At 40.7% G+C, this 23,074-nt stretch overlaps 1 protein-coding gene across 10 annotated transcripts in view; it reads right to left on the reverse strand.

Annotated features, from left to right (window-relative positions):
- The window catches only part of RBMS1 (RNA binding motif single stranded interacting protein 1), a 210,608-nt gene that overhangs the window by 31,697 nt on the left and 155,837 nt on the right, over positions 1–23,074 (reverse strand). For all 10 annotated transcript variants that reach the window (XM_079924280.1, XM_079924278.1, XM_079924281.1 and 7 more), the window contains exons 3-4: positions 10,203–10,261; positions 4,645–4,736 (exon numbers count right to left, since the gene is read on the reverse strand). In XM_079924280.1, the coding sequence (XP_079780406.1) occupies positions 4,645–4,736; positions 10,203–10,261 (151 nt within the window). The remainder of the gene's footprint in view (positions 1–4,644; positions 4,737–10,202; positions 10,262–23,074) is intronic.

The raw sequence follows: 23,074 nt of genomic DNA on the forward strand, positions 1-23,074 counted from the left end.
TGCCAAGTTTAACATACATGGCTCAAGTTTAACCTTGAGCCTTTTGGAAAACCTTTGGTAAATTTCATCAGGGCACTCGATAGACTCAATAAATATAATTTTTAAATGTCCCATTGCTATCTCTCCATATCTGCCCAAACTGGGAAGTTTTTCTCTTGCTTAATTGGCTTCTTTGATCATCACTAAAACAAACATTTGGTATCTACCATAGGCCAAGTACCAAGCAAGGCACTGAAATTAAAACACGAATAAGAAACAACCATTGTTGTCCAACGCTCTCCAATTGTAGCTTTATAATTCAGTTTTGAATATCTGTGGAGTTCTTTTTCAACTCCGGTAGTCAAAGTGTCAAACAATATTATATTCTCCCCCACTCCCCAGACTCGCCTAGTGGAATGGCCCTTAATTTTTTCTGATTATGTAAGAAAGCAAGCCTTTAATATGTGGCAATGTGAATTTTCAAAACTTTATAGTGTCCAGATTAATTCACTAGAGGAAAGTGGACAGTGACAGGTACCTTATCACCCAAACATGGGAGCCAGACCTAAACTTTTATAAACTGTCTCCACAAAAGGTACATGCCAGATGCTCCTTTATCCAGTCAGCATAAAGGGGGTAAGTCAATTCCTGATACTCAAACCCATGGTTCCGTGGCACAGAACAATGGACCCTCTAGCATTTAAAATACCTTTTGTAACGTTAATGATATAATAAAAAAGAAATCAGGTCCAGGAAACTCAGTCATCCTACAGAGACCCGAAGAAATTCACAACGTGCAGAATGTTGGCACACTGCCAGCATCTCTGAACCCGTGCATTGTTCCCTCCCTACAGATGATGTAGGAAGGGATCACTTTTCCTAGCCAATTTACAGTCCAAGCCACCTAAGGAGGTCTTTGAACAGTGCTCATTAACAGTCCACGGGAAAGCTGGCATTCAAAGTGCACTGTTGACACAACGTACAGTGCCAATCTATGCCCAGTCCGGTTCTGACTAAATGCATTGTAAAGACTTCTTCAAACAGGATATATCTAATATATTATGCTACTCAATATCACCGGCACTGAAAAGATGCCTAGGTAAGTGCTCATGGGGCCGCTCTAAAAAAGGCCTCTGTAGTACCTGGAGCAGGTTGTTAAAATAGTCCTCTTTCTAACTTTGTTTCAGCAGAAGTCACCAAAAAATGGGTTTCAGGCATGCCCACGTTCCAGAGTGAGAAACCAGACCACCTACACAAAGTCTGCATAGGAGTGGCTGAGATCTGGCTTGAGAGGCTCAGCTGACCACCCACCTCTCGTCTGCCTGGGAGGGGCTGGAGAGGGTGGAATGAACACGCATGTGGAGAGAACCGCTGATGTGTTCTGAGTCCCACCACAGGGGCTGCTTCCCCCATCACTGCCAGTCCAGCAAGAGGGGCTTCAACAGGCCCCTCAGGAGGCATGGTCTGTGACCTCTGGAGCTTGGTGGATACAATGAATCAATGTCTGACTTACGCCTGAGGAATCTAAAAGGCAAAGGCTGGTTGAAGGGGCCTATAAGTGCAATTGGGAGGTAACTAGTCTCCCACAGACAGCTGGCAAACACATCAATGTGGGCCACACAGGTAGAGTTGGCCCAGGGTTGTGTTAGAGCCTTCCAGGAAGGCTGTCTTGAAGGATTAGAAGGCCCTAGAAGAAAGGGGCTGAAGGCAGACCCTTAGATTCTCAGGAGCTGAGGCTAACAGCCTGAGGACACGTCTTCTCTAGCTTGAAGGAACTACAGGGGAGAGAGCAAAGCATTCTACTAAGGAAAGCATCAGTTCTCTGTCTGCCCAGAGAAATCAACACCATATCACATAATTGTCAGGTCAAGAAACTTTCCCATCCTTTGCCACTGCTCCAACCTTGGAGGGGTTAGAAACCACAGCTAGCTATGGAAGAGTGGGAAAGACACACATTTGGGAAATAGGAAAGAAACTAACCATGCTCCCATCCCAGGACAAGCTTACTGCTTAGAGCAGACCAGAGCTGGGGGAAGGGAGAAGTTTTAATATTATACGGCACTCAAAATTTTGTCAAATAAACAGGATTGGACATTTCAATTATAGGTATCACACACTTAGCATTGGAAATGTGTTCTTAAAAAAAAAAATCAGACATTCAGCATCAAAATGTTAACCAGGAGCCTATTTCATATTATTTCAAGTAAGAAGTATAATGTATTACCATTAATTACAACCCCCAATTTCCTAAAATGCAACTAAATACATTTGTTACACATCTGCACGTGTGTCTGTATACACGTAATACATGGTTATATTGGGATGTAAACTTTTAAAATATCACTTTGTTTTTGTTTTTTGCGGTACACAGGCCTCTCACTGCTGTGGCCTCTCCCTCTCACGGGCCTAGCTGCTCCGCGGCATGTGGGATCCTCCCGGACTGGGGCACGAACCCATGTCCCCTGCATCGGCAGGCGGACTCTCAACGACTGCGCCACCAGGGAAGCCCTAAAATATCACTTCTTGATCACCAAATTATCAATATGGTTGTTAGCAGACAACTGCTTTGTAAGTTGTCATTTCTCTTAGCACCAGCGGCACCCAAGACACACATCCCTTTTTGCTGACTCTCAGCAGAGTTTTCAAAACCTCTACACAATTCTGACATTTACAAACTGTATTTGGAATATAACCTGAGATTTCCCCCTTAAACATCTTGTTTAAAATATTGTACTGAGATTGGTGTAAATACATATAGAAAGGCTGAAAATGTACTGAAAGACAATTATGTTCCCTGAAATTTGGATATGAAAACAATTAAGGGGCATTCTACTGAAAAAAATTAACCAGAAAGACCTGAAATGAAAGAAACAACTGAAGGAACTTTTCAAAATTACGAGAGTAGCCAGAAAAGTCATGGGACCTGCCCTAGATTTTATCCATGAGAAGAAGAAACAGGAGCTTCACAGAGTAGAGGAAATGGACAGAACAGAGGGAAAAATAGAGCCCTTTTCCAATTGTGCCTTAAAAGTCCTGCTTAGAAAATGTATGGTTACCCATTGTTTACATAGGCGTATTAAACATTCTGTAAATCATATACAACTTAGGTATTGCATACTCACAATTAAATATATTTCAAGCCTCATAATCACTGTCTTTCAACAATACCACAGGAAACTGCTGTATATTATGGACAAGTAATCTAAAAATCACGGCTTAGTATTTACAGTTTGTTTATTTTAGTTTCTTCCTCTGGAGTTTAAAAACATCTGAAATAAGTCCAACTCAATCCAAAGGTCTAAAAATATTAAAAGTCAAGGATTACTTTAGAAAGGTGATCCCTTTCATCAATTCCTGAAATCTTTATTCACGCTGATTTTTTTTTTTTTTTTTTTTTGCGGTACGCGGGCCTCTCACTGTTGTGGCCTCTCCCGTTGCGGAGCACAGGCTCCGGACGCGCAGGCTCAGCGGCCACGGCTCACGGGCCTAGCCGTGCTGCGGCACGTGGGATCTTCCCGGACCGGGGCACAAACCCTTGTCCCCTGTGTCGGCAGGTGGACTCTCAACCACTGAGCCACCAGGGAAGCCCCGTGCTGATCTTTTAATCAAGGTAAATCTCTATCCTCGTAGCTGCATATATGTCCTTCAACAGCTTTAAGGTCTTAGCAGGTAACTTATCTCAACCCGGGTTCTTTAACTTCCATAAATCTTCTTTCCTTATGGAAATGTGAATACCCTTCAGGGAATGACCACATGCTACTCTTCAGAAGCAGCAGAGGACAGCACAAAATTACTTTCCTCTGTACTTCAAGACACTAGATAATATAAAATTATCGATCTTTTGAAAAGAATATACAAGATATCAAACTGTCAAGTTTCAAACTTGAAAATATGTTCTGTAGCAATTCAAAAACCACAAATAAAAAAATATGTACATAATTGTATGAGTATCTTAATAAATGCACTTTAGGCACTAGGTATGCACTTGGCACTAGGTATGCCAAGTTTACATTTAGGCAATAAGACTGGAGCATAAATACCACTTCAGTGATTAAGAGTTCATCAAAACAAGTCCTGAATAAAGCTACTGCAGAACCACTAAAGAGAAGATTTATAATCCATAAATAACCAATGTCTAAAAATCACTGACTTTTACACAGAGGAAATAGTATCTGTAGCTTACATTGCATTAAAACTACTAGTATATTTGTACAACGCATACATATGTGATTGTATTTTGTTATTCTTTCATAATATGACATTCTATACACAATTACCTTCGGAAGTTTTTCTAAAATGTATTAATCCCTTAAGCTTTGACATTTTAAAATTATTTTAAAAAATACAGTACAGAGCTTCAGCCCACAAGTACCCACTTACCTGAGAAAATCTGGTGCTATTTCTCCATTTACTTAGGGGGTTACATAATCTGCTATGTAAAATTTTATACAGTTATAAAACCCTTCTTCACATATAAATTTATGAGGAACAGTCTTTGGCAAAATAGCTACCATTGAGGATGCGAAGGCACGGGACAAGTGTCCACAGGTAACTGTGGCTCACTGGGATGGAAGGAAGAACTTGGATGGTGACAGGAAAAGCCACGTATCTAGCTTCAGAACCAAAGCCAGAGACCAGAGCAGTGAGAACTGGCTCTCAACTCACCTTTGCCATTTGAGCTTGAACCCCACTTGCCTTCAGGGCAGACACAGCCTTCTGAGCTGCTGCAGGACTGTCAAAGTCGACAAAACCATAACCTGAAATGCAAAACACACTTAGTGTTTAAGCCATTATTTTATGATTACATAGAGGAAACGGATGACTCCATTTGCTCTCTGATGCAGGCAACAGAAATGAAAGCCCTGACGTTCTGACATGTCTCAAGCTTTACAGCCGCAATGCAACATCCTCCTCGAGCTGTCCTTCCCCATCTATCACGAGCTAGGCAACTTTCCCTTCAAAGTTTAAAAAAAAAAGGAAGAAACAAACAAACAGTTTTTTTCCTTTTCCAGATCTTTTTCTCAGGTGTCCTGTACTTACTGGCAGAAAAAAAAAGACATCTGAGTTATACCAAGATTTAAAAAAAAAAAGGAAAAAAAAATCAACTTCAGAGAAGTAGCATTTTTAATAATTTGGTAAGAAAGATGGTGCTATCCTACAGAGCTTCCAAGTGTATGTTTATTCTGTAGACTACATTTTATTTTTCAAATAAGTTAAGTACAACCACTGGATACCCCCAATATAAAATAATCTAAATGTTAGAACTTGGTTAAAAATATCATTATTTATCTAAAATAGAGCTCATGATCTCTTCAAAATAAATAAAGGGGGGGGGGGATGGCTCCAGAAACCCAAAATAGCTGTTTTAGCAGTTCATGTCCTAAAGTCTAAAAACAAAACATAATAAAACAAATAAATAAATAACCTCCTAAGAGAGGTCCTGGTTCAAAGCTTATTTATCCACAGCTTTTCAAACATTTTAAATAAGCTGGTCAGCTATTCTGCCTGGCCACGACAAATCAAAAGCAAGAAATAATGGGGAAAAAGGGTCGGGTTGAGGGTAGGGCTGCTACAAAATGATCACATGGATGGTATCCATATGCTAATTGTTAGTGAAAATGAATAGCAATCAAGAGAAGAGGAAAACTATACAAAGAACAGGCCTTCAAGCAGCATATGAGCAAACAGCTCCATGAACTTCACTGATCCATAAGCATCACTGCATTAAATCAGGCAGTCACTGATTTGTCACCATAACTCTTAAGTTACTGAGAAAAGGTTCAATTCTATTTAGCGCACTGTTTAAAAGATCAGGGTACCAGGCAAAAATACCAACAGAGATTTCCTTGGAATTCAAACCTATTATCAAATTAATTTTATTTTCTTAATTTATTTATTTTTTTTTGCGGTACGCAGGCCTCTCACTGTTGTGGCCTCTCCCGCTGCGGAGCACAGGCTCCGGACGCGCAGGCTCAGTGGCCATGGCTCACGGGCCCAGCCGCTCCACGGCATGTGGGGTCTTCCCGGACCGGGGCACGAACCCATGCCCCCTGCATCGGCAGGCGGACTCTCAACCACTGCGCCACCAGGGAAGCCCATCAAATTAATTTTAAATGAGGAAGAATATTTTGAAAAAGAAAAGCCCTGTTTGGAGGTTGCAGAGAAGAGGGGCCAGCCCTATCATTTAGTTGCAGATATTATAAAGCTACAGTCGTTTACACAGGAAGAAACTAAGTGTCAAAATAGGCAAATATATGTATCAACAAGACCAAACAGAAACTTCCGAAGTAGTCCAAAGGTGAGTGTGCAGTATTAATACCAAAAATATTGCCTGGTAACAAAACTAGTGAACTAGACTATGGATTACAGAAATAGATGTTTTAGGAGACAGAAGTGTCAAAGCTGAAACAAGCAGCAGCTTCCTTCGAGTACTTGGAATCGGGTTGGAATAAGGCCTAATTTGATTTTGACAGTGAATGGAGAAATAGCCAGGTTGGAAAGAAAAAGAAGAGGCTGACCCAAGTAAAAGCAGAGAACGCTACTCAACAGCCAGGCTAGAAGTCAGGTTAAACGTATTTTGGAATTTTTTTAGAAATCTGTCGTTAATGCTAACATGCAACCCGTTATGAAGGTACACACAGGCACATACATACTCACTCTCTCACTCTCATACATATTTTACTACCAAATACAATTTAAGCAGGTCATAAATGAACACCCAACTACACTGAAATGATGCAACTTCTACTGATGGATATTTAAGACACCCTCCTTAATCTTGCTGTTGTCAATAAATTACAATAAATAGAAGATCTCAGGTTTGATATTCATGTAGTTGAAATTGATATTCATTCAGGTAATATTAGTATTATTTTATCTGTTACTTCCTTATTAGGAAAAATCCATAACGGTTGCATTTTTAGTTAACTGTTTATAACCTTTTCTGGCCTTGCCCAATGTCTACTACATAGCTGTTTCATAAATACTTGCTGAAAAACAAATATAACAGGTAAGCATGCAACCCTGGGCTCTTTCATTTCCTCTATTATATTACTTTCAAGTAAGTATAAGAGTATATAAATGAGTTTCACAGGTTCCATGGGTTTCATTATATAAATATGTACACAGATATTTCTGAAGGTGGGATAAACTAAGTAACACAGCATCCTCTCACTGGACCCCCAAGAGGCTTCTTCTCAGGTCTCAGGACCAGGAACAGTTATGGTATTCCTGCTTCTTGGATTTTATTCTACATTGTGATTACTGAATCACGGGAATAGGTATGTTTATTTTTGCTTTGGCAACTAAGAAATACAGGGCTATTTCTATAGTAACATGGAGTTTCCTGCTCTTACCCCTATTTTCCCTTTGGTCTGACTTATCCTCACCCATTTTATGTCTGTGTGTGTGTGTATGTGTGTGTGTGTGTGTGTGTGTGTGTGTGTGTGTGTGTGTTTTCTGGTCTTATATGCAACTCTGTAAACACTGATAATTAACCAGTCGGGTGTCACAATCAATCCGCTGTAAGCTTTTTTTTTTTTTTTTTTTTTGGTCCTGAACTACCATATATTCCAGTGCTGAAAAGCATTTAAATACCTTTTCTTGGCCAAAAACTGCCAAAAATTGAAAGGTAGAAGAGCAACTGAATAGTGAATTTTTAAATTTAATAACTACGATAACATGTTATTCAGAGCAATATTTCCTTCAGCTTAATTCTGTCTTCTGGAGAGAGGCTTCAAAATATGTTTTGTGGGGCTTCCCTGGTGGCGCAGTGGTTGAGAGTCCGCCTGCTGATGCAGGGGACAAGGGTTCGTGCCCCGGTCTGGGAAGATCCCACATGCCGCGGAGAGGCTGGGCCCATAAGCCATGGCCACTGAGCCTGCACGTCCGGAGCCTCTGCTCTGCAGTGGGAGAGGCCACAACGGTGAGAGGCCCGCGTACCACAAAAAAAAAAAAAAAAAGTTTTGTGCCAAAAAATGTTCTATGACCTTATAAGGTCTCTAATTTCCAGGTATAAAATTCTTTGATCTGTTCAACTCTCAAAAAACTGTATACAACACAAGCACTTTCCATTTATACTAATAACCTCTTAAGCATTACCTATATTCATCCATCCATTCACCTACCCACCTTCTCAAGTTATCTGTAACATGGCTAACATGTTATCCGTCTTTATTATGAGCTATGCTGTGTTATTTTTTCTCATTTGTCCTAAAATTACTATTTTTCAGGAGCTCTTTCATTCTCCCTCCCAGAATTTTATAAACCCATTCTTGCTTACTCTCTCCCCCTCACTCACTCACCCACACCCCAGATATCTGTTGCTATTTCTTCCTGAGAGGCCTGTGTGACACAAAGAGACTCAGAAGGTTTCTCTCATCGCCACCCCCCCACCCCCGACATAAGGCAGTCTCTCCTGAGACTCAATTTAGGAGAACATCTACAGGCGACATGTATTGAAAACCAGTGCTGAATTATTCTTATCCTCATTTAGAAGCCCCCAAAATCTCTCCACTTATCTTCGGACCCTTCCCAAATATCATGGGTTTGTATTATGATGTTCAGTTTAGCTTTAGTATTTCTCTACTCGTAACTTTTCCAGATCATGCTAAGCATTTTGTGGAGTTTTGGCTTCCAGGCAATAGGGTCTTGCTGGAAAAGAGTGTATAACAGTAGCGTGTCCAGTGTAGAGGTGTGGCAGAGAATTCACCCAGGGAGGCCTCTGGGTCCTCTCTCTCACGTAACTAGGGCAGCTGTGCTTTTTTTAACACACTGATCTGCTGCGAAGACTTCTTTTTGGGGGTAAGGGGGTTGGGGAGGTGAGGAGGAAGAAAGGAAGGGTAAGGTTATAAAACGACTTGTCTACTGTGATTTCTCTCTTGGTTTGAAACAAATGCTGAGATCAGCTTCCTGTTTTATACCTGCAAGAGTCCGGTTTTTTTTTGTTATAAAACCAAAAGGTTTTTTTCTGTGTCCCTGCTCACCCAAATCATTTTAAAATATGGTAAACAAGACTAATCTGGTAACTGGGTAGACATTTCAGTCTACAATTTGACTCTCTCCAGTTTAATTCACTGAAGATATTAATTGAGTACCACTCTAGTAAAGCATTGCTCTATTCACCGTCCTAAGGCGAAACTGCCTGAATGTGCCATGTTGACTAAACATGGGCTTAGATATTTGCCACAATAGCTCCTTTAAATTCAGGAGCTTTGAAGAGGAGACAGAAATACAATGAATCACTTCAAGTCCAGATTAAAGGAAACGGCTGGCTTCTATGGTGAGGCCCTACCATACCATCCAGAGGCTTCATTTATGTTCTCTGCCTTTTTCAGATTGTGCTAAGCCACAGCCATCACCACTACTTGAAAAACTGGGGTCTAATTAATGAGGAGATTTGCCTTCTCTGCCTATTCCTGTCAACCTTATTTCAATTCACGGGGTCAGTCGTTAGACTCAAAGTCAGCTGACTCCATTCTTCCCCTTTCCTAGAAATCACATGCCTATTGTTAAGATGCTGGATCATTAAAAGTCAGAACCACAGAGCATCAGTGCTGCCTACTCCAGACGCCTCCTCTTCCAGCTCATGGAGCCGCATGAGCTCATCCTAATTACACGGAAAACTGAAGGTCAGTGCATCAAATTAATGCAGCAGCATATTTCAAAGGGGCGTATGACCTCCCCTCCCTATTACAATTCGGTCAGTGAAAATGGTTCTCTCCTCCCCGCTGCCAATATTGTCAACAGGCATTCAGCAGAGAACAATTGGGAGTATTGAAACATGTAATTAAGTACTGCTTAAAACTACTCTAATTAATAGAGCCAATTTGCACAATATGTAATCTTTTCAGTTCTTTAGTGCAGTCCAATGGTCTTCAGTAAGCAGCTCTAATCTCCTCAGGCTCGGCAAAGAAAAGCTATTTTCTAACTCTACTCCCCTTTTAAGAGCAGGGGATAAATGCCAGCCGGTATTTTGCATGTTAACTCTACTGGCATCAAATCTGGGATTCTGGCAAAGGGCTAGCTGCTGTTGGGTTTCCAGCCAAAACTCAACCAGGGACAAACGCAAGCAATATGCTGACATTGTGCAAGACAGAAACTGGGTGACATGTAAGATTTGGATTTTAATAAATGGAGGTAGTTTTGAAACCAAAGATCAAGTTTAAAATTCCATTATTTTTCTAAAGCCCTGATTTAGCAAATCAACAGCCAACGAAACATACCTTTGCATTTGTTCGTTGTCTTATCCAAAATTGCCTTCGTGGAAACAATTTTCCCATATCTAAGGAAAAAAAGAGAAAAAAAGAAGTTATAATTGAGGAACCTTTATTAATGTCTAAGTCCAGAGAACACACACACTTATCAAATAACTGCAAACTTTCAAGTACAAAATGTTCTTTACTAGGGGACGGGAAATGAGAATTCGAAACACAAACTAAACTAAAAAGGGGGAACAGCTAGGCCTCTCATTTGAATCTCTGGATTACAGTTTGATGTTTAGCTTTGAGGAATCAGGTACTTACCTGATGATCTTGGGACCAAAAAAATGGAATGTGAGCTCTATAAAAATAGTTTCGTCTAGTAACACCATGTCTGTGGTCAAATACAAACCCAAAGGCAAGGCTACAGAAGTGTTAATGGAAAGTACTAAGATCAACATAGCCTTTATGAACTAATCACGGTGGGAAAGCTGCCTGGATCTTATCTATTCATTTTGCTTTTGCAGGCAGCTCTGCATGGCTCTAGATCACCACAGAAAGGTGCGTATGTGTATATATCTTTAACACACTTGATGTGTTATTTAAAACAGGTCTTTTTTACCTAAGATTTTGACAACTGTTTATAAATACCTTTATTAAGACCTCTTTTAATGCTGTAATAATAGTTACACGGTGTACTCACTAATGTGTGTGTGGGCACGTGTGTGCAAGAAATAGGCAATGCAAAAATATAAACCAATGAATCAGGAATTAAGCATTACTTTTATGAGGGTTTGTATGAAAAATGTGTTCAAATTCCTTAATGTACAACAGAAGTTGGGAGAAGAAGGAAAAAAATTCAGAATATTAAAATTGAGGGCACTGCTATCAGAAACAAAGGGGCAGCAGAGTTTAAATATATGTACTACCTACATCCTTTCACAGTGACCAGACCACAGTGCAAAGCACCGCTATGTTTGTCTTCTAAAAACGGAGAAGAAAAACCTTTGAAAAATAACTCTTAAAAATTACTAGGTTTTAAAAAAAAAAAAAAAAAAAAAATTACTAGGTTTTTGGGGAACGCACATAACATACTTGAGGTATCTGAGACATTTCCCCATTTAGATGTGGCAAATTCCAAAAGTTTACTTTCCTAGGTATTTACTTTAAAAATTTCACATTTTCTCTAATACTACTTTCTCGTGATTTCTGCTGAGGACCAAAAAGACGCTTAAAAGTTTTAGAAAATGGAAGTATCTGTGCAGCACTTTAAAACATTCTAAATGTTGCAGGTTTCTATTTTATGTATTGAACAAGCTGAAAGATACTTATCTAGAGGAAACAAATGGCTTGGGCCACCTCTCTCCCTCAGTTAATCTTCACTCTGTGTAATCATGTAATCAAATGATTACTAACTGGGCACATGAAAGTAAAGATAATTTAAGGTTCAAATGACAATTACATCCAAGAGGCATAAGGCTACACAAACACCTTCAATTCCCTGTAGAGATTTTGAGTATTTATAACAACCTTAACACAGGTCATTAAGCTTACAAAAAAAAATTTTTTTAAACTCTGCAAAACAGAAACAATAAGTGATTTAAAGACCACCTTATAGCAACCATTTATCTACCTAGGTTACGGACAGCTTGATATGTACCAGCACTCTCTCCTTTGCACAAGTTTTAGCTGAAAACGCTTTTAGACTGCATCCCTATCACAGCCCTTTGCAAAAGTAGGGAAGAAAACTGGTATGACTCCAATGTAGGATAAGGGGATTGGGAGTCATAGAGATTAAGAGACTTTGCTTGCGGTCACAGAGTTCAGGGTCTTTTGTAAACCAAACAGAAGAAAGCAAATTTAGAGAAGGTCAGGGGCTGGCCTTCTACCCTTCTGGTTCTGCTCTCCACAATAACGGGGAAGAAGACATGGAGAGAGGAAGATGTGGGAAGCAGGAAAAGTGAAGAGGCTCCTGAGAGCACTAGACTCAGTCCATGCCACACTCCACTCTGGTTTGGGTTCTCTTTGATCTTTGCTACATCTGACATTTCTCCTTATTTCCACACCTACGCTTCTAGGACCTTCACTCTCAGGACCTCATCCTACCTTTCTGGGCACCCTTTCAGTGTTTTTTTTTGGCCCATTCAGCTTCCTCCTCTCTCTCCTTAACCAAGTACTTTCATCACATTTGATAATCAGACCCTTAACCCTTCCTTTTCCTAGGAAATGCATCCAGTGCCACAGATTTAACTTATACATCTTCTTTGAAGAAGCCCATTTCTCCTTCCTGTTTTTTTTTTTTAATCTAACCAAAGCTTTAGTTTTTGTCTTCTTCTTTTTACTTAACTATCTTAGTATCTTACTAAGATACTTAAATATCTAGTTAGATGTTACCTCATGTCCACTATTCTCTAAATCCCACCCCCAAAGAACCTCAAACGCATTTTCCTTGTCTCCTCTTCATATCTCATTTCATTCAATAGCATCATCACATTCCCAATCTTCCACCAAGCTTGTGGTCCTTGAGACATCTTCAACTCAGCCATTCCTGAATCCAGTCAGCCAATCACTCTTCTGAGTTTTGCCTCGGACATGTGTGTGATATTTACTCCTTCCCTTCACTGTGCCCACACCTATACAAAAGGCGTATCATAGTTCTTGCCTCTAGCCTCTGGTCCTTCCAACCCAGTCTGCTGCATTACTTGGAACATGGTTCTCTTATCTCTCCATTGCCCCCTTCTATCCATGCTTGAACTTAAAGAACCTGTTGCAACACTAACTTTTCCACGAAACTCTCCCTAATCGCCTCAACCATTTAGTGGGCGATTTTATAAGAAACCAGAAAGGGAATAACATTTACTCAGTTCCTAAATTTCTAGGCACTTTGTATGTATGGTCTTATTTAACTTCACAACAATCTTATGAGGTAGCTGTTATTATTCCCATTTTTGCTAATGGGAAAACAAAAGTTCATAGAAATTTTGAGACTAAGATCTCGCCTAAAACCTCAAAGCTCAAAAACAGTTAAATTTAAGTGTTCACTGCAATTTATCTATGACATAATTTTGAGAAACAATGTTTCCTTTACATACTCAGAGTATGAAAGGTGAGGAAAAAAGTGGAAGATCTATTAAGGGATTGGAATAGATTTATTTTTCAAACCAAAGCAAGTTTTTTGTTTGTTTGTTTTAGACACAAGAAATAAGTATGTGGTTCATGGTTGAAGGAGGGATGCGGGGTGTGTGCAGGAGAAGAAATATGTCTGAAATTTATCGGTTTTACTTTCTATTGTGGTTTTCATCATGATTTGTGGGTTAACACTGAAAGCCCATGACTTCCCAGAAAGTCAAAACAGTTTTCACTCTGTGGTACTACCGCATACTAGCCTCCATGCAATCAGAGGGTCAGTGAGACGCTTCTCTGGAGTTACCCGGGGTGGTGGTGGGGCAGGGTTTTGAAGCCTTTTCCTCTCCTACAATATCTTTTTCTGTGAGCTGTTCACTCAGTTAGCTTCTCAGGGGCTGATGCAGTCACCATGTTGTGGGAATGGAGTACAGAACAAGTTCTTCTGATGACATGAGAAAGGATCTACAATATGGGGACGAGCCGTCTGGCAATTGGCACCTCAAGGAACAGGAAAGGGGGCAGCAGGCTTCAGAGCAATTCCCCTCTGCTAGTCTTATCTGTAGTAAGATTTAATAATGTGAGGCAAGGGATGGGATGGACGGAGGGGGGAGAAGTCATTACAGATGATTAACATTTAGTCTAATTCTATTGTTGATCAGCAGTGCCTGCAAGAGTAACAGATATCTGGATAGAAACTCATAAAGCAACTAGATTTTCACCTCCCCTTGTTCCTATCTGCAACTTAATTTGTAAAAAAAAAAAAAAAAGTCAAGTAACAGGGACATAGGATTTATTAGGAGAAAACAGGCCTCCTCACTGGCAGGATGCACACTCCAAGGACACCAAGGAGATGCATGCCCAGGAAAGCAAGCTGCAGGATTTAATGGGGAAAATGTGAATATGAAGATTCTGTGGGTTTTACCCAGCTTAAAGTAACAAGGCTCAGACGCACAGTCCTGGCTACCCGGAATATAATATTCTTTGCTGAGAGTAGATTAATCCACTCCAGAGGAAGCTCTGACAGCAAAAGGATAAAGAGTAATTAAGAGACATGACTACAGAATAATGAGAATTTCAAAGGGAGAGGATAACAAGTAAAAATCTCACATTTAAACCTATTGGCTAATAAAACCTTTCGCTTAGAAGCTACCCAAGTTTCTTTTGTTTGTACCACAGCTTTTGTCATTTCTCCCCCATTTCCATTTCTTCTTTCATCTGTTATAGTATAAAATCTAAGCATATTTTAGTTTGAACTTACTAAAATAAAGCTTCATTTTCTCCTCTGCCCCCCACCACTTAGTCCTTCATTAATTCTACCTTTTTGAAAATTTACCATAATTACAAGAGAAATGCGTATTTGTTATTAGAAGACACAGAAAAGCAGACTGAAATATTAGAATCACCTAAAGTCCTGAATACGAAATGTTAAATGGATTGATGCGTATCCTTATAGATTTTTAAAAAAAATTTAAATTTATTTATTTATGGCTGTGTTGGGTCTTCATTTCTGTGTGAGGGCTTTCTCCAGTTGTGGCGAGCGCGGGCCACTCCTCATCGCGGTGTGTGGGCCTCTCACTATCACGGCCTCTCTTGTTGCGGAGCACAGGCTCCAGACGCGCAGGCTCAGTAGTTGTGGCTCACGGGCCTAGTTGCTCCGCGGCATGTGGGATCTTCCCAGACCAGGGCTTGAACCCATGTCCCCTGAATTGGCAGGCAGATTCTCAACCACTGCGCCACCAGGGAAGCCCATCCTTACAGATTTTGTCCAGTGTGCACGTACAAGTGTCTGCACATGGCACTCAGGCGCGCACACAGTCTCTTTCTCCTCTCTCTCATCTACTAGGGAACTTGGAACTTTTGAACATGGCCAGTTACAAGCCAAGGCTCTGGAGAATAGAGTCCATTCCACCCACCACCAACAGATGGCGGTAAGGGTTGATGAGTTATTTTAGTATTGGTCATCCCAGTTGGAAACTCAATTAAGGCACCATAGGGTCATTGGCAAGGTTTATGTTAGTTTATTTTACAAACTTATTAAACTGAAAAAAGCAATGGGTGTGTGGGAAAAAAAAGAAAGAAAAAGTGTACACCTATAATGTAAACAAAAAACGATGTGAAAAAGGGTGGGATATTGCTCATGCATATAGGATGATTGCTTTTGTTTGCTTTAATAGCTGAACTGCCTTTGAAGGACAAAGAAACTTGCCACTGTGAGAGAGGCTGTGCCCGTGCAAATGACAATAATTAGCAAGAAGGAGGGAGAGGGGACTGAAATGAGAAAAAACCAAACCTCTATGGGCTATCAAATCAGTATCCACAATGGAAAGCCTATGACCTAGTGAGTTAACTCAGGGGAATAACAGAAGTTAACAGATTACATCTATACAGCTTTTATGTTATGTCAGGCACTGTTTTATGTGATTTAGGTCAATTATTTTAATCTTCACAGTGACCTTTTGAGTAGGTGAAGTTTTATTCCCACTTTGCAGTTGTGAAACGAAGGAGCGGAGTGAGTAAGGGACCCACTAAAGGTTACACAGCAGCAAAGAAGGGAGACAGAAGTTGGCTTGGCCAATCATGCTGACAAGTGTGGAAACTTTGGTCGCCAACCACAGACTGTTCCAGAGGTTCAAAGCTGCTCCCACTGTGAATCTGCACAGTTCCAAACAAGTGGCATGAGGATGAGGGCAGACCCTGGAACTGCTAAAGACTCTAACACAGATGCTGACAACATTCAGAAAGTTGTTCCCTGACTTCCTGGGTAGACAACATTGTTCTATTTGGAATAAGAGGCCCAAGAGAACAAATGTATCAGTGAAGAGGAGGTATGGCTGGCTTTAAAGCTTAGAAGGAGTAATGCAGGGATCTATTTGGTGGGAATGGATTTGGGAACTAGGAGCCCTTTGTTATTGTGGACTTGTGGGGGGGAAAAGGGAAAATAATTCACAGACATACACCCACACCCGGATGATACTGTACATGCATTTTCTAACTTGATTTTTTTTGCTACTTTATCTTTCCAGTGGCCTCCCAGGAAAAGGGGATTTCCTACAATTTGCTTTAGGTCTTCTAACAGTGGTTGAATAGGGGAAGGAAAAGAAAGTATAAATTACATTCATTTTGCTAATAGAAAAGTTTGCTGCACAATGAGGCCTGAAAGAGCTCTCTAGTTCTGCTTTCTAGCAGAAGGAGTCATTTACCCATGTTATCCTGAATCCTCAGTACCCTGAATAATTCAGCTCATTCTATTTTCTTTATCTACTTGGTATAGGAAGTGGTAAGCATTTGAGGATGAGGTATATGTATGTGAAATTTTAAAATTAGGCAATCAATATCAGACAGATTTTCTAAGACTTCACCTTTTTGGCCTTGAAGAGTTTCACTGTTTCTATAAGACTTCTAAGATGTACAAAAATTAAAGGGACAGAAAGATATTCCATTTTTAATTCCAGTCATTTTGGCTTAACTTTTTTTTTTTTTACATCTTTATTGGAGTATAATTGCTTTACAATGGTGTGTTAGTTTCTGCTGTATAACGAAGTGAATCAGTTATACATATACATATGTTCCCATATCTCTTCCCTCTTGCGTCTCCCTCCCTCCCACCCTCCCTATCCCACCCCTCCAGGCGATCACAAAGCACAGAGCTGATCTCCCTGTGCCATGCGGCTGCTTCCCACTAGCTATCTATTTTACGTTTGGTAGTGTATATATGTCCATGCCTCTCTCTCGCTTTGTCACAGCTTACCCTTCCCCCTCCTCATATCCTCAAGTCTATGCTCTAGTAGGTCTGTGTCTTTATTCCTGTCTTACCCCCAGGTTCTTCATGACATTTTTTTCCCTTAAATTCCATATATATGTGTTAGCATACGGTATTTGTCCTAACATTCGTTAACTGCCCCTTCCACTTGTGCGGTACGGCTGGATGTGCTTTGTGCATACAGGGTTCCTGGTATATGGAACAGAACAGGAAGCTGCACCTGATGCAGCTGGAATGGAAGTCAGGGTTGGAAGAAGGAAAATGCTTGGCAGGAAAAGCTGCTACAGCCCTGAAGGTCAAAACCCAACCTGGTGCTGAAGGTGAATGGAATGCAGGAAAGACAAGTACAGTCAAGAAGGAGGCCAGACCAAGAAATCAAATCTAGCCTCACATATTTACAGCACGTCTCCAGCATGCCCTTCACCATCCAAGGCCTATGAAAAGTATGTAAGATGCCATTCCTGCCGCTGAGGGGGATAATTGTGTGTGGGGGGGAATGTAAGAAATTTTTAATATTAAAAAATAATTAAGAATATTGAGATCCTGTATGATGAATGCTAAATAAAAGGAGCATAAACGTAGGATGAAGGTCAAGTTCAGCAAGAAAGACTTTGGGGAAAACAGAAATTGAGGTAGGCCACGGAAGACAATAAACAGAAGAATGTGTCTAATGCGAGCTGTGTGGGGAAGATCGGAAATCAAGTCTGAAAAGGTCCTAGAGGGCCTTGGGTTCTAGGAAAAGGAGTCAGGGAACAGAACGTGGCTGGAGGTTTCGCAACTGCGGAATGATATGATGAAAGCAGGATTTTAGTAAGATTAATGAAAATCTTGTGGCTAGAATTAGCAAAGAGAGATGTCACATTTTTGGTTTATTATTACTATTTAATTTTTTTGGCTCTCCGTACTCAAGCAGTAACACTCAAGTTCAAGAAGTTACCATGGAGGGCTGAGGAGAGCTAGGAGAAGAATGGAAAGGTTCTAAAAGACAGGAAAGTTTTTAAGACAGAGGACTTCTTCTAACTAGCCTCAAATGCTCTAACTTAACATCTGAGAAAAATAACCTATGTTATTTGTATCTGTGTTATAGAAAGCTAGTGGCTTGCCTCTGTGAAGGCAGAGGAGATGGAGAAAAGGAATCATCATGGTTCACTTTTCTGAACTACCCTGGAAAGGACAGTGAATTTCAGCCCCAGTCCCAGAGCCTGCAGATTAATTTAGCAGAAGTGCACACCATCCTCAGGTGGTCCAGCCCTCGGCCAGACTGGCTGCTTTACGACATGTGAGCTGCTGGAGAATAAATGACAGAAGCTTTGGGACAAAGTATCATGTTTTTCAAGAGAAAACATATACATCTACGTATCTAGTTTTTCAAAACACTGAAATTTTAAGATAAACACATTCTTTCAGAACACAAATAAAATTGGTAATGTACACCCAGATTTGGGGATGAATATAACCTCTTCTGACTAAATGCAGAACCACTCCTGCTACCCTGTCTTTTCAACATTCCTGGTGGCACAGCTAATCTATTATAAATGCTATACAAAAGTAACAATTGATGCTGTGTACTGCATGTATGGCTTGAACTAAATAATTCATATAGAATGAATATTAAAACTATCTCATTAGAAATGGCTAAGATGCACTTTTTGCCATATTCTATGAAAAACTTATACCTCTCTTCTAAACGAAAAGAACACTATAAAGCACTTGATTTATTATACAGATCTGCTATTATAGCTTAGTATCCAGTCTATTATGATCTGCAATCAGGGTAAAGTAGCTTTACAGTATTTTCTGGTTTTTAAAGAGCACACAGCACACAAAGGGTCACTGACACTATCTTCTGACAGTATTTTTGCCACAAGTCACTGTACTGCAGCACTTACAGATGCAGTCACAGATGGTCAGGACCAAATTAGTGCTCCCAAGTACTAATATGTCAGAGGAAAATAATACTTGCTGAAAATGGAACCCAGAATTTTGCAAGTAAAACGTAGATTATCTAACATAAAAATGAGTCCTGAAAAGTCTCAAAACACTGATAAATGTCTAACTTTTAAAACAAAGGCAATTTAACTATATAAAGTGGTCTTTTCTTTCTGAGTTGAATTTATGAACTGACAATGATAGAGCATTTAAAAAATTTTCTTCCTCTCCCAACAAAACCTGTAATGTATTTTCTTTGCTTTAACAATCTCACCTTCAGGATGATCTAGTACTTTATGAGAAGGAAGACAATATTATATTGGGAAGCAGATGGAGTTATCGAGAGAGAGAGAGAGAGAGACAGAGAGAGAGAGAGAGAGAGAGAGAGCGCGAGAGAGAGAGCGAGAGAGAGAGCACTCTTTTCAAGTGCTCATTCGGCCAATAACCAGCTCTGTGCTTCTGGTGTGGGTGTCTGGCCTCAGCATCCCCATCTGTACCATACCCATCATCTAGGGCGTGATAACATCTAACTCACGGCACCGTTATTAGGGGGCCAGCACAGTGCTGGCACATAACAGATGTCTGGTAACAAATAAATGTTAACCTTTTCTCCCCATGCCCCCCACCCCGGCCCCAGAATTCTTTGGAATAACAGCACTTCCAATTCTAACCACTGGAGAGCACTAGACTACTCTCCTCACCTTCATAATGACATGGTCCTAAGCCACAAAATGTTGAGAAATTGTAGGCCTACCTTTTTTTTTTTTTTTTTTGCGGTACGCAGGCCTCTCACTGCTGTGGCCTCTCCCGTTGCGGAGCACAGGCTCCGGACGCACAGGCTCAGCGGCCATGGCTCACGGGCCCAGCCGCTCCGCGACATGTGGGATCTTCCCGGACCGGGGCACGAACCCGTGTTCCCTGCGTCGGCAGGCGGACTCTCAACCACTGCGCCACCAGGGAAGCCCAGGCCTACCATTTTTATGGTTACTTTTCAGTACAGATCTTTGCATAATGAAACCCCTCAATATATATTGGTTCAGTGAATGAAACATAAACATGGAGTACACATTTTTTCCCCTTAAAGTGTTTGGTGTGGGGAATTCAGGGAGGTTGGCAGTTGCAGGGAGCAGGGAAATACTACATTTTGCCTTGGAAAATGAACATGGCGCCTTGTATTTTATCCCAATTTAGCTTAAAAAACAAATGAGGGAAGCAAGGTAATTTAGGTGTTTAACATGGAATTAAAAATTGCTACCAAAAAGGAAACTGTAAAAGGTTGCTGGGGAGAAAAAAAACCAAAACACCGAGAAGAGTTTTGGTTCCTAGACCTGTTGCAACTATCTCTAAATTTCTGCTCTTTTTCAAAGAAATCAAAACTAGAAAGCTTTTACACACACACACACACACACACACACACACACACACACACACACACACACACACACACAGTGCCAGAGAACTGTTTCAGAGTCTGTAGAAACTGAAATGCACTAAACTTCAACACCGAAAACCATAAATGATTGCTTCATTCAAAACAAGAACAGCATGACAGAGAGTAAAAGTAAACATGCTCTCTGAAGCAAAACAGAGTTATCTGAAACTATTAAAACAGAGTGTGCAAATTACCTAGAACTTTCTCTTGATTCTGACACAAGCTAAAAAAGGACAGCGTCAAATTGGACATTTCCTAGACTGAACACTAATGTTGGCTTTGATCCAGAACACGGCACCAGCATATCAATTTCCAAATGCTGTCAGGCCATCCTTTTTTTTAAGTAACAAATCCTGACTGCCCCATGACCTTGAAAAGCCCGCCTGAAGAACAGAATGAAAAGGAAAATGATATCTATTTTACTCACTTCAGCTCTTAAGAAATCTGGGGATATAATATAAATGTATCGTTCGTAAAAAAATACACTTGAGCTGATAGGCAAGGGAATGTTAATGTAGCCTGCCAGCACAGTTGATGTTTCTAAACTTAGATATTTCGTTCAAGGGTCACTTGTGACAGTGGTCACGTCTCTGAAGAGCGGATCTGATGGAAAAGGATAAACAGGGCTCCCACACTGGCTTCCTACTGGTTTGCTTCTGAATAAGACTGTCCTTAGACACTGCAGATAACCAATCATTCCAAAGACAGAGTAGTATGGCTCTAAAAATTTACAATCTTAAAATTTAAGAAAATCAGAGAGGAATTATCTTTATGAGAAAGAAGGGAACCAAAGAGAGTCATGTGCTGTAAGTTACTTTAGCATCAGTTTTACAATATTACCGTATTTCAAATGAAGGTAATATGCCTCACTCTCAAGATAGCTTGAATTTACTGCATTTTCCAGAAGATGCAAGTAAGGGGGCTGTGAATGAAGACTGGGGCTAAAAGTGCTTCTTATTTACCTGACCTAATCAGGAAGGATTTTCCACTCTTGGTTGTTTTGAGAAAACCTGCATAATAGGAGAGGTGCTAATGGAAAGGAAAAATAGCATTCTGATTCTTTAAAAGAACAGAAAACTAGATTCTAGAAATGAAAGGCAGTAAGGCTAATGCTGATCTGAAGTGAAATTTCCAGAATGGACTGGTGAAATAGAAGGTTAGCAAGACTGGTGAAAAGAATAGCCACCCGTGAAGTCCTTCAGGGCAAGTCATGCACATTAACGTTTGCCCTTTTTCCTTTGGGGGTTGGTGAGGAAGTCAGGTTGCTCGGAAATGCTACGTAGTATATTTTGATTTGAGCTAAATAAAAATCATTATTTGCTCATGGATTAGACGAGGATATCTGGGAAGAGGAAATGTGGTTTGGATGAGTGGGTAACTAGCTAAACAAGCGACTGAGTTAGTCAGATGGTCAGGGTCACAGTCAGCACGAAGGAAGCATCTAGGGATGTGCCGCAAGGCCCTGATCTCGGCCAGCACTTTTTCAACACTTAAAAATGCCATAAATCAGGTCACTGATAGCTCACTTATTAAATACATAAATGTCCCAAAGCTAGGGGGGATGGTGAATGTAAGATTCAGAATTAATACTTGAAATTATTTCAATAGGCCAGCATGAATTCTTGGCCAAAGCCAACACTATAATATTTAATAGGGAAAAGTCTTACATATAAGTTACAAGGGCGGAAGAATCGACTGTATAAATTTAGGGAAAGCCTTGGCTTACTCTCATGAAAATACCTGGATTTTTTGATTAGGAACAAATTCAAGCTCTCTGAATGATTTAGGTTTGTACTGAGGAAACTATATGATCCTGACTATAGAAAGAAATTATGCTTTTGGGCCCCCTGGCTCACCATTCCCTGACACCCACTGCTATGGCTTGAACTGTGCTCCCCTGCCACAGCAAAGACACGTCCAAGTCCTAAGCTCCAGTACCCGTGCATGGGATCTGATGTGGAAATAGGGTCTTTGCAGATATAATCAAATTAAGATAAGGTCATTAGGCTAGGCCTACATCCAATGTGACAGTTGTCCTTATAAGAGGAAAATCTGGACACAGAGATACAGGGCAAACGCCATGTGAACACTGAGACAGAGTCCGGGGAGGGGTGGGGGAGAGAGACGCAGCTGTAAGTCAGAACACTCAGAACTGCTGGCAAACCACCACAAGCTGGAAGAGGTTGGGAAGGATCCTCCCTACAACTTTCACAGGGAACATGGCTGTGTTGACACCTTAATTTGGATTTCTAGCCCTGAGAACTGTGAAATTTTGTCATCTTAAGCTACCCAGTTTGTGGTACTCTGTAACAGCAGCCCTAGGCAACTCATAGGGCTCCAGCTTGCCTGGAGATCCTATATAAGTCCCTGCATCTGCCCTGATCCATCTTTATTTTCTGACCTGTAAGATGTTACTTCACCTGGGAAACTCAGTGTCATTCTGCAAGCCTCAGTTTAATGCTCCTCTCCAGCAGGAGCAAGGCTTCTCTGACCTTCCCTGACCAAGCCAAGGGCTCCCTCTGCACTTGCCCATGGCGGTGTGTCAACACCGCCTCTCTGTGCAGCCCTCAGCGCGCGGCTGCATCACCTCCATGTCTGCGGCCCCATTAGATATGCGTCCTTGGACTGCTTCCTCTTTGTCAGGCCCCA

The sequence above is a fragment of the Stenella coeruleoalba genome (assembly GCF_951394435.1).
Source record: "Stenella coeruleoalba genome assembly, chromosome: 6".
NCBI classification, from domain to species: domain Eukaryota; kingdom Metazoa; phylum Chordata; class Mammalia; order Artiodactyla; family Delphinidae; genus Stenella; species Stenella coeruleoalba.